The 12,131-nt window shown below is 40.3% G+C and overlaps 1 protein-coding gene across 7 annotated transcripts in view; it reads left to right on the top strand.

The window, feature by feature from the left end:
• The window catches only part of LOC100768810 (sodium channel protein type 2 subunit alpha), a 133,965-nt gene that overhangs the window by 42,979 nt on the left and 78,855 nt on the right, over positions 1–12,131 (top strand). For 2 of the 7 annotated variants that reach the window (XM_027420275.2, XM_027420276.2), the window contains exons 1-3: positions 8,880–9,006; positions 10,776–11,093; positions 11,974–12,092. In XM_027420275.2, coding sequence (XP_027276076.1) covers positions 10,827–11,093; positions 11,974–12,092 — 386 coding nt within the window. In that variant the 5' untranslated portion in view covers positions 8,880–9,006; positions 10,776–10,826. Of the gene's footprint in view, positions 1–8,879; positions 9,007–10,775; positions 11,094–11,973; positions 12,093–12,131 lie in introns of those variants that run through there. The other 5 variants (XM_035446368.1, XM_035446369.1, XM_035446372.1 and 2 more) reach the window with 5 other exon arrangements.

Here is a 12,131-nt window from a genome sequence, read left to right as displayed (position 1 = left end):
TGAAATGAAAATAAGAAGCTGCTTTTTTTCTGAAGGGAAATAAAAGAGAGGTGGATCTGGGGGAGAGGGGAGGTGGGGATGGGGAAGGAACAGGGAGGGGTAGCGGGAATCTGCAGTAGGGATGTAATTCATGAGAGAAGAATAAAACGAAAGAAAAAATAGGTAAAAGGTAGGTTTAAGAAAACTGATTGATAGCTGGGCGGTGGTGGCTCACGCCTTTAATACCAGCACTCGGGAGACAGAGGCAGGCAGATCTCTGTAAGTTCAAGGCCAGCTTGGTCTCCAGAGCAAATGCCAGGATAGGCTGCAAAGCTACACAGAGAAACCCTGTCTCGGAAAACAAAAAAAAAAGAACAAAAAAAAGAAAGAAAGAAAGAAAGAAGGAAAGAAAGAAAGAAAGAAAGAAAGAAAGAAAGAAAGAAAGAAAACTGATCACTTTGGTTGTGGTACAATTTATCTCAGGTGTGACACTAGGCTCAGTGATCTGGAAATATCAGAGAAAAATGAGACAAGAGAAGGAAGATGAACTAAAAAGAGAAATATAAAAATTAAGCATCTATATATGACAGTCACAATACAATAAATGAATTTATATGAAAAACACAAACGGAGTCATATCAGTAACTTATTTAAGACCCAAATCAATGATTACTAAGCGGCAGGACGAGGGTTTCATTCAGACCATTGGCTTCCAAACCTCTGCTCTTTCTACTGCTCCATGTCTTCAGAAGGGAGAAGCAACTGTTAGACAGAAGACAGACCTTGCTTACAGAGCATGCTGAGACTCAGCTTTGGTGAATTCATTCTGAATTATTTGGTAGACGTGGGAATATGTTGCATCCTGAATGAAACAAAAATAAAGAGGTGAGGAGAATTAAGGGATTGGAGCAAAGCATAGTTCCTCTCAACTTCAATATGATTGGAGAGATATCAAGGATGAAAAGGAGAGCTAAGGTCAAATGAAAAAAAGTTGAGGATTTAACTCTACTTAAACATCTAACTTTGGAAACAGCTTAGTGTAATTACGCATTCTTTGTTTGCTCGTCTGGTTGGTTGGTTTCTTTTCAGATAATATCTGACTCTGAAGCCCAAACTGAGATTCAGTGTAGCCTAAACCAGCCTTGAGTTTGTGTAAGTCTTCCTACCTCAGCCGTCCAAGTGCTGGGATGAAAGGCATGAGCCACCTCATAGTCAATGTTTTAAAATGGATGCCACTAGAGCTGTACATAACGTGGATAGAGGAACAAACTGGAGGTGAACAATTGTTTACTCAGTAGTACTGTTTACTGATAATATGGTTCTAAGCTTGATCTTCGGAGGCAGGAGAAGAGATGAGTGAGGGTCATTGCAGAGATCTGGTTGACATAATAGGATGGAAGAGCATGAAGGAGAGAGAGAGGGGGAGGGGGGAGAGGAAGAGAGAGAAAGAGAGGGAGGGAGGGAGAGGGAGGGAGAGAGAATGTTGACACTATGAATGAACCCGGGCACAGAACATGGTGCTTCTAAAAGAAATAGAAAGAATAATTTGTCTTGATGAAAAGTTTACTTCTATGTCTGCTGAGTGCCCAGAGTATTACAGTACCTGTGCCCTAGAAGGCTCACATTGCTTATCTGTATATTTGGTTCCTGTTAGGTGCTAGAAATCTTCCTAAGATCAGGTGATATAGAAACAAAAGAAGCCATCATGGTCTCGTTTTGACATCATATTGCTCTGCCCAATGCAGGACCATGATGGTCCTCTCTGTTTCTTCCTGTGACTGGCCTCTCTATAGGTTAGTGGTTTCTTCTAGGATGCTGTAGTTGTGCCACTTTTAGGAGGACTACCTTTAGAGTATTTGAGTCTCTGTTCTCACTTCATCAGAATGCTGAAAGTGCCTGCGAGTTTCTAGTTCTTACATAGGTAGCAAATGATTGGCTACTACAGTTTCATGAAAGGCCCAGGCAGGATTTGGAAGTCAAATGTTTGGTTGGCTTCCTGTTCATCCAGGTTTTCAGCTCCATGAAATACCTTACTATCCCATTTTAGGAAGAATTCATTAACACAATCCAGTATCTTCTTGTGGAGTAACTGACCTAAGATATGAACTTTGCATTAGAATTAGCAGAGACAGATACTATAGGTAACTCAATTATATAAAAGTAACAGATGAAATAATAGAGAGAAATACGAAAGAAGATGCTGTCATTTGAATGTGTACAGATGGTTTGCAATTTTATAAAGTATGATTGCAGAAGGAATCATCATTAAGGAAAAATTTAAGCAAAGATTATTGCATAGAAGGGATATGAGTCAAACAAATGACTAGCACTGTGTGTGAGTGTGTGTGTGTGTGTGTGTGTGTGTGTGTCTGTGTGTGTCTGTGTGTGTCTGTGTGTATGTGTGCGTGCATGCATGAGCATACATACATGCGCACACCCTCCACTTCAGGCAAAGAGAAAAAGCTTATGTGCATAAGCTGAAGTTATATGTCTTGAGTACTTGAAATGTTGACCATGTAGGACACCAGTACAAGGAATGGGAAAAAGATTGTAGAAGGTGGTAGTGGCATTGGACAGATCTTACCTACTAACACAAGGTTCTATACGTACTTTGGTCTTTCCTTGGAAAATGGAATTTCATTTTAGAAGTCTTGGCAGATTAGTTAGTGACTTGGTTTGTCTTGCATTTTAAAATAAGCTGGCTTCTACACTGGCGAGGTCGAAAATAAATCAGGGAGAGCAGTTGGTTGAGAGTTCTATTGGAGCTGGATTTGCAGGGAATCCGACAGACCTACATGTTAGAATCTACACCCCTGTCCCTGGTATCCCAAACTGATTGGCATTCCTGCTCTCATCTCTTCCCAATGACTGTCAATGTCCATGCAGAACACTGATGGGAAGAAATTTACATTCTACTGTCACTAATTTTGTTGGGACTTGGGGGGGCACAGATGCATGGAGGTTCCAACAAGAACACACTCCAGCCTGCCAATGCCAAGGCAAGCGAGAGACATGGCTTTGCACCACAACCAACCAAGATATGCTCAGATACAAAGGCTGCAATCCACTGGAGTGAGACGTCTACCACAACAGTAGTTAGAGGAGGGGGCTCACAGGATGAGTAAACTGAATTCTCTGACAAGACAGAAGAGACACAAGCCCATTTTGGATCAAATGAGACTGTGCAGCTTAGTACTTGCCTGTATCTTCCTACTTTAGTTAATACATTAAATAGAAAATAAAAACCATTAAGATCAGGAGAGTGGTCACATGTCTTTGTGCATGTGTGTGTGTGTGTGTGTGCGCGCGCGCGCGTGCACATGTGCGTGTGTGCATACACACAAGAATATGCTCATGCGTGCTCTCGACTGTGCAGTGTAATGTATGTATGTGTGTACACATGTGTGTGGAGATACAGAATAAGATACACGGGACTAGGATAGATATAGGTTAATTTTATTCAGGGCGCCGTCACTTACATGAGAAACTGATAACCCACAAGTTCCAGTTCCTAGGATTAACACCCAGCTGCTCTCTATGACCCTACCTGAACCAAGAGACAGCAAGCCTGTCCCGGACCCCAGACCAAATCCCACACCTCACTTATGCATCTGTGACCACGCCCAAACGGGCATGGTCAGCGCCACAGGTTGGCTCTCTCACTACACATGTGGGAGTTGCACTCACTTCTGTGAGCATTTGTGGACTGTCTTAGTTAGTGTTTCCATTGCTGTGAAGAGACACCATGATCATAGCAACTCTCATAAGGAAAACATAAACTTGAGGTGGTTCATTTACTGTTTCAGAAGTTCAGTCTATTATCATTATGGCAGGGAGCAGAGCTGTATGCTGGTAGACGTGGTACAGGAGGAATAGCTGAGATTTAAACATCTTACAGGCAAAAGGAAGCCAACTGAGACACCGTGTGGAATCCTGAGCATAGGAAACCTCAAAGCCTGCCCCGCACAATGACACACTCCCTCTAACAAGGCCATTCCCTCTCCAACAAATCCACATCTCCTAACAGTGCGACTCCCTATGAGATTATGGGGACCAATTACATTCAAACTACCTCAGGGACTAAGTCTGAGCATCTTCCTCTATTGTTTTCCACCTTGTTTTGGAGAGCAGGGTCTCTCACTGAACCTGCATCATGGAATTTTTGCTGGATGGCCTTACCAGTAAGTTCCCTCAATATACCCATCTCAACCTCTCAGTGCTTGATTTCAGAAGGCACCACCATGCCCCAATTTTGTGTGGGTTCTGGGAATCTGAACTTAGCACTTTATTCATGGATGCATCTTTCCAGTCTGGAACATCCCCCTTTATAATTTATTTATTTCAGAAAAGTTTCATGTAAGGTGATTGTTTTTCAAATTGATTTATATTTCTCTGAGTTCATCATGGTACAATTTATAAGAATTTATGTTAAACAAAAAATACACAAAGGCAATCATAAAAATGAATGTCTTTAGTGAAAAAACTCAATGCATATAATATGAATGCAAAGGACTGAAAATGAATTTGTTCCATATCAGAATGCATCTAGTATTCAGAAAGGAAAAAGTAGCAATTTTCAACTGGTACATACGGCACTTTGGGTTTTCATGTAGAATTGTGCTCCCTTTGTAATCTACCACAGAAAACATGAAAGTCTGGTTGTCCAGAACTTTCTTCCCCTTGGGGAAATTGTTCGTTACAGAAAGGGGATGGATTCCGGCTGAATAAAGAGAAAGGAAACACAAAACCGCAGCAGGAGAGCACTAAAAAGCACAGGAGGACAGAGTCAAACCTCAGGACTGACGATGTTAAGAAATCTGGGGGGGAAACTTCAAATAAGATTTAACAAGTGTTATCTAAGTTTATGCATATATTGAAGAAAACTAATCCACTATTTTAAAACAGGACTTAAAGGGCACCACTAGAAACCCTTATCTCTCAGATTTTTCTCAACCTTCTTCACACTGGGGTGCCAAAGTCTCTAGGATCTTAAGTTATCCCAAGCTATTAATTATAAATTACTACATGAATACATCTTTATCTACAAGAAATAATAACAGTCATTTTCTCCCTGTGTGTTTATCTTTACAGTACTTATTATATTATATTATATTATATAAATGTCGATTCTTACACAGAGAAATTAGTTATGCAATAGTTACCACATAGCCTTGATTTTATAGTTGTCCCTCTATGTAAGTATAAATGTATCATTTACATTTCTATCATCAGGTACAATAAAATGGCGTGATTTACATTTTTATTTCATAAATGTTTCTTGTACGTGTGTATGTTTATATGCATGTAGGTGAGTGTTCGTGTGTCTGCAGATGTACATGGTATGTGCAGATACATGTGCGTGCGTGTGTGTGTGTGTGTGTGTGTGTCTGTGTGTGTGTGTGTGTGTGTGTGTAGAACAGAAGACAACCATGGCTGTTGAGCCCCAAGTGCCATTCATCTTGTTTTCTTTGTGAGACAAAGTCTCTCCATGATCTGGATCTTGCCTGGTAAGCTCAGCAGGTCTACCAGGAAGCCCAGGGATCTGCCTGTCTTCACCCTCCCAGCATGGGGATTACAAGTACACAGGACTATGCTTAGGCTATGTCCCCAGCCCTTCATGTTCTTTTTGGTAATTTGGAAAACGAAAGAAAATAAATCATTGACAGAGAAGTAATAGAGCAATGACAGTAGAATTTAGAACTGCAATTTCCAGTGCTCTTTATTTCTACCTTCTTTATGTAATATTGCTTTCTCTCCAGTTTTTTATGGGACTTCCAAAAATAAAGTCTCACCTTATAAGTTATTACAAAATCTTCTGCATGAAGTGTGATACAAATGAGTATGGTTTTAAGTTTTCTGGTATTATTATTTGCCAAGTTTTCAGTTTTGAAATTTGACTGCCAGTATCTTACTAAAGTACATATTTATGTTAATATAACCTTTACTACACTAATCACAATTCTGTTTTTTAAGATTTGTTTCATATTTGTGTGTGATTTGTGTGTGTGTGTGTGTGTGTGTGTATGTATGTTTGAGAGAGAGAGAGAGAGAGAGAGAGAGAGAGAGAGAGAGAGAGAGAGAGGTTCCCTATTACACTTCAGTTTGGGAGGTTGGCAGGCATGACTTTGTGTAGGACCTATCACAATAAGAGCTTCTAAAAAGTACCTGTCATACATACCACAAGAGTAACAACTGTGCTGTTTTCTGGGATTTTGTTTTTTATTTTGTTGTTGTTTTTTTTAATGGAATGTGCTGGATGTCTCTACAATTTTGTTCAAATGACTGAAGAACCTGGAAAAGCTGTTGCTGCTATTGATGCATAACATACTGCTATTATTGATATATATATATATATATATATATATATATATATATATATATTGAATTTTTGGAAACTTTAGCTGTGCTGTCAACTTTGGAAAAAAGTATCCCAGTTTACCGTGTAGAGTTGGCATTGTACAAAAATTAACAGCCACATTGGTCTACAAAATAAAAAAAAAGTACCTGTCACTATGGAAATGAGAGCAAAAGATACAGTGTAACTCTGTGCTGATGACATCAGCTGAGGTCCTGACTCACCCTATACTTAATGTTGGCCTTGGACAATAAACTACCAGCCAACAAATCTTTTCTTCTTCTCCTCCTTCTCCTTCTTGTTTTCCTTTTGCTGCAATCAGTTTGATTCACTTTCTCTTACAACCAGAAGATATATGCTCCAGTGAGTAAAGTACTATAAGTACTATTTCTGGCTAACTTTTTCCCTTTTTCATTTTCTTTTTTTTTTTTTTAGTTTTTCGAGACAGGGTTTCTCTGTGGCTTTGGAGGCTGTCCTGGAACTAGCTCTTGTAGACCAGGCTGGTCTCGAACTCACAGAGATCCACCTGCCTCTGCCTCCCGAGTGCTGGGATTAAAGGCGTGCGCCACCAACGCCCGGTTTCTCTTTTTCATTTTCAACAAGTGCAATCTCTACTGAAAACAAGACAAAACAATGTGCAAATATGTAGCTTTAGTAGATTAACTTGTATTAGCTACTTTTCATGGAGGTTACAAAATACTTTTCTTAAGAAGGCGCCCAATCCATCACGGTGGGGAAGGCATAGTAGCAGGAGGTAGAAGAAGCATGTGGCAACTGGGGACATGGTATCTGTAGTCAGAAAGCAGAAAAGTCTGGTAGTCAGCTGACTTTCTCCTGTTTTCCCTTTTATTCAGTCTAGGACTCCACCCCCTGAGACAGGACTTCCCATATTCAGTGTGCATCCCTGAAAATACCCTCCAAAAACGTGGCTGAAGGTGTGTTTCCTAGGTGATTCCAAGTCCAGTCAGGTCCACAAAGAGGATAAACTTGAACCACTGACCAGTGTTTAATTCACGTTCACTTTAGGCTTAAGCTTCCTAAGTGTTTCTTTTCATGACAATGTAAAGGTTACAGGTTTGTTTGTTTGCTTGGTCAAACTTTGGGCTTGGATTATGTTTACATGACTTCAGGGGACTTAGAGATCTCAGCATGCCTCTTCTATTTTCAAATACAAGCCTGGAAAGTGTTATTGATAGTTATGTGACCATGCATGCAGGCTTCTTAGCCTAGTGCCTGACACATAGTAAGTCCTCCATTTGTATTATGTCATCAGTTGACAGAGTGCCAGCTAGGGTCTCAATCTTCAGTCAAAACTATTTTTCCCCCTGATAGCTCTTCTTTTCTCTATATATATTTTCTTTTGAGCTTGGGTATGTGTATAGAGAAGTGGTTCTCAACCCATGGGTCATGTCCCCTTTGAAGATTGTATCTCAGATATCCTGCATTATCAGATATTTACTTAACAATCCATAACAGTAGCAAAATTACAGTTACGAAGTAGCAATGAAATAATTTTTATCATTAGGGGCCATGACAGCATAAAGAACAGCATTAAAGCATCACAGCATTAGGATGGTTGAGAGTCACTGGTATGGCGGGGGTGTTTCAGTGTGTGTACATGTTTGTATGTGTGTGAAAAATATACATGGATGCATGTGCATGTGTGTAGAGGCTGGGTATCTTCCTTGACTACTCTCCTTTGTATTTATGGATCAACATCTCTCAGTTGAACCTGGAGGTAATTGCTTTAGCTAGACTACCTAACATGGCGTGGAGACTCACTGTCTCTGCTTTGGTACTCCTGGGATTGCAAAGGGTCTGTAACACCTGCCTGCCTTTTTATGTGGGTGTTGTAGAGCCAAACTGAAGTTCTCATTTTTGTGCAAGTGCTTCATCCACAGAGTCATCTCTTCAGACCCTCCCCCAGTTTCTTTTCAATGACCTAGTCTGAGAAAAAAAAAAAAAACAGGTCTGTGCATTATTAGGTTAAACAATTTTTATTGGAGAAAGTTAACTTACAAAACACAAAGGCTGTCTCTTTGTTACATCAGCAAATAATTTATTGGACCCCCGGTAATCTGGAACGGAGAGTAAACGTTAAATCTGACTGTGTTTAATGTGTCCATTAATATAATTTCATTAATTGAATCAGCAATCCATTACTGAGAGTTAATTTTTTTTTTAACCCTTGGCTATTGGCTTCTTTACACTTTTGAATTATTTATTTTGATTAAATGATATTCTGGCTTAGAAAGTAAAAGGATTGTGTGGAATCGTGGCCTGGCAGTGGAATGCAACCCCACCACCTGCCTTGATGCCTGAGGTATCTGACAGCTTGCAGACCCTCAGGGCTCCACCCCTGAATGCTGAGAGCTGCCTGCTGCGTACTCAGTGTTTTTCTAGGAAGGTGTTTTTCTTCACAGTTCCCAGCCCTCTAGTGGCAGTTATAAAAATGTCACTTTGTAGTCCACACACAGGAAATGCCTGTTCTTACTTCAGTTACCAGAATCCTCTTACAGGAAGTTAGGTGTGGTCTTTAAAGGAGAATTTGAAAAAAAAAAAAATTTTTTTTCTTTTTTTTTTTTTTTTTTAAGCATGATGGAATTTTAGCTGCAGTCTTCTTGGTTCCAGCTTACAGACCCAAAACCCTGAGTATAAAAGCTTCTGCAGGGGTAATGTGTTCCTGTTCTTATTATGCTTGTTCTCTGTCAGGCTGTTCTACCTTTGCAGTAGAATCCTTGGGGGAATCTGCAGGGGGACCACTTTCATTTTGAAGCTGCTGGCTGCATGTCTGAGCATGTCTGTCCCTCTAGAACACCAGGCATGGGCACAACAGTTTCCTCTCTTGAATGTGTAAGAATCATCTTGATGCCTGTGCCTACCGCTTCAGAAGAACCTCTGGGGATGAGTGAGGGAAAATGAGGGATGCTTTGGAGATCCTGTGATGCTGACAGGGCAATCTGACAGCCGGTGCCTGACAGGTTCTGGGGAACACTATATATATATATATATATATATATATATATATATATATATATATATATATGCGAATATGTATATTCATATTCAGCAGTTATGTTGTTCAGATTTCCTAGTATTTTCCCAGGTGTAGACTGCAGAAATGGATTGGCAACTTGTTTTACTCTTAGAAGAGGCATTTCATATATTACAGTGGCAACTCATTTCTGTAGTATGGAGGTTAAAATGGATTGACTTAAAAAAGAAGAAGAAGTAGATTAAGTGATTTTGAAGAGATGGCATTCTAGGATCAAAATTTTTGCTGTATTCTTTAAATAGCACAGTAATTCCTGTAACTGGCTGAAGTCATAGTTTCAACCACATCTGTCAAGTTATGTACTTTAATAAAATATGATTTGAACATTAGTTAAAGCCCATTTAGCTCATCAGGAAAACCATTGGGGGGGGCTATGCTTAAAAAGAGAAACTGTGTTAAACTATTTTCTTTCAAGTCCAAATTCTTGAAATGGACATTTGAACTACTCTGTTAGGTTTTTTGTTTGTTTGTTTCTGTTTTGGGTTGTTTGTTGTTTTGTTTTGTTTTTCGGTTTCTTTTTTTTGTGTGTGAAATGGGACTTACTTGGAAACATGGTATCTCTCTGTGGTGTTTCTTTGCGTATTGCAAATTTGTTAATTTAAAAAGCAATTACACTAGTTGGCAGCAGGTTGCTAAGCTAGGAGGCCCAAGCTCCAGCACTCTGATGTGAGTGACTTCCTGCCTGAGCTGGCAGGTGCCTGTTCCCTTCCTGTGAGGTTTGCCAGCAGTTCCAAAAGCAGCCAGGCATCTCCTGTTCCTCCTCACCCACCCCACCCCTCCTTTGCTCTCTAGCTGTTTCCACAGTCAGGTCTTGCAGGGTTTCCTGAGCTCTTTCCCAGGTGACACAGCTTTGGATAAATTCTTAAAGTTGATAAATTGGGCCAAAGGAAAACTAGAAAAAGAAAAGAGAGAGAGAGAGAGAGAGAGAGAGAGAGAGAGAGAGAGAGAGAGAGAAGCAAGATTCCTGCACAGCCCTGCTTCTACGATTTTGTGTGATTTTTTTGAATCTGATAAATTTTCAGAAAGAATGCAGAGGGACAAATGGCTCCCCCAAAAAACATTCACACAAGTAAAGCAGCAAGCACACACCAGTACCTTCTTCCATTTGCAAGTTCTGAACAGGGTGTTTTCCCCCAAGTAGCACGATCACTTAAAACATTTCAGGAGTGGGAGAACGGATTACCTCATACACACCTACTGGATGTGAGCGAGAGATCTCCACGCAGGCAAATGAATGCATGCTCCAGAGCTCACAATGCTAGATACAGTTGCCTTTGCGAAGTTCTCTAGCTGTTTGCTTTACATACTTAATGCTCAGTGTCCTGTGATTGCCACCGTCACCTTTTATCTTAATGGTCATTGCTTTTTCCCCTCCTGTTTCTGTAGCACTTTCTTATGCGAGGAGCTAAACAGTGATTAAAGAAGCAGGATGAAAAGATGGCACAATCAGTGCTGGTACCGCCAGGACCTGACAGCTTCCGCTTCTTTACCAGGGAATCCCTTGCTGCTATTGAACAACGCATTGCAGAAGAGAAAGCCAAGAGACCCAAACAGGAACGCAAGGACGAAGACGATGAAAATGGCCCAAAGCCAAATAGTGACTTGGAAGCAGGAAAATCCCTTCCTTTTATTTATGGAGACATTCCTCCAGAGATGGTGTCAGAGCCCCTGGAGGACCTGGACCCCTACTATATCAATAAGAAAGTGAGTGTTTAGTTCAGTTGCTTTTATTAACCCTGTTTGCTTAAGACGGTGAAGAATGTACCTCTTTCCATCTCAAAATATCTCTAGGATGCTGGGTGGGCCTCATCAAGCAATGGAACAATTATTCTGTAAGTGTTTTGAAAGCACCCTTTTGAACCTGCATTCTTGGGACAGGCAGATACTGAAGAGGCATCCTGCAAGAGGGCATGTGAGGAAGACACAGCCAATTTAATTTTCTGAATGCTAATTATGCTGTAAATTGAGCACAGATTCACCTCACTGTTACTGCACTATGATGAAGTGAAAAGCAGAAAGTGGGAGCATATGGTTTTGATATTTCTAAGAGCAGTGTCTAAGGCTCCCCCATAGCCTGGAACTTGACTTAAGGCTTAGTGTCCCTAGCAGTCTTAATTATGCCTTCACACCACAGACTGTCACTTTCCTGTGCCCCCCCCCCCAAGAAATAACACCAGAGCACATGTAAGTGCCAAAAAGTCTGACAAAAGACCGTATTTGGAAAACCCCAAAGTTTTCACGACAAAATTACCTAAACGAAGAAGTTACTGAAGCCTCCTTCTTATGTTTTGTGAGAACTATAGATATAGCTGAAAATATGAGTAAAATAGTTGGCAAAGATGCCAAGACCTCCTGTGGTACTAATCACAAAGTTGTCTCTGTATTGCTTACCTCCTGAAATCCCTTACCAAATTTTAAATTTTTTGCAATGCCAAAAAGAAAAAAAAAAGGGGGGGGGACTATTGTCCTGCCATGTGTTGGTAATATTGCAACACTTGGTATTTTAGAGGGGTCTCTTACTCTCTTATAATGTCCTTGACGTGTTCTGTAAAATCTGTTTCACATGTTGTGTTTTCTTTTTCAGACCTTTATAGTATTGAATAAAGGGAAAGCAATCTCTCGATTCAGTGCCACCTCCGCCCTGTACATCCTAACTCCCTTCAACCCCATTAGAAAATTAGCTATTAAGATTTTGGTACATTCATATCCTTTTAGTAATATGGTCATATAAATGGTTTTTTC

The sequence above is a fragment of the Cricetulus griseus genome, chromosome 6 (genome assembly GCF_003668045.3).
Source record: "Cricetulus griseus strain 17A/GY chromosome 6, alternate assembly CriGri-PICRH-1.0, whole genome shotgun sequence".
In the NCBI taxonomy this organism is placed as follows: Eukaryota; Metazoa; Chordata; class Mammalia; order Rodentia; family Cricetidae; genus Cricetulus; species Cricetulus griseus.
The sequence above is the reverse complement of the archived record's forward strand: the minus strand, read 5'-3'. Positions and strand labels throughout refer to the sequence as shown.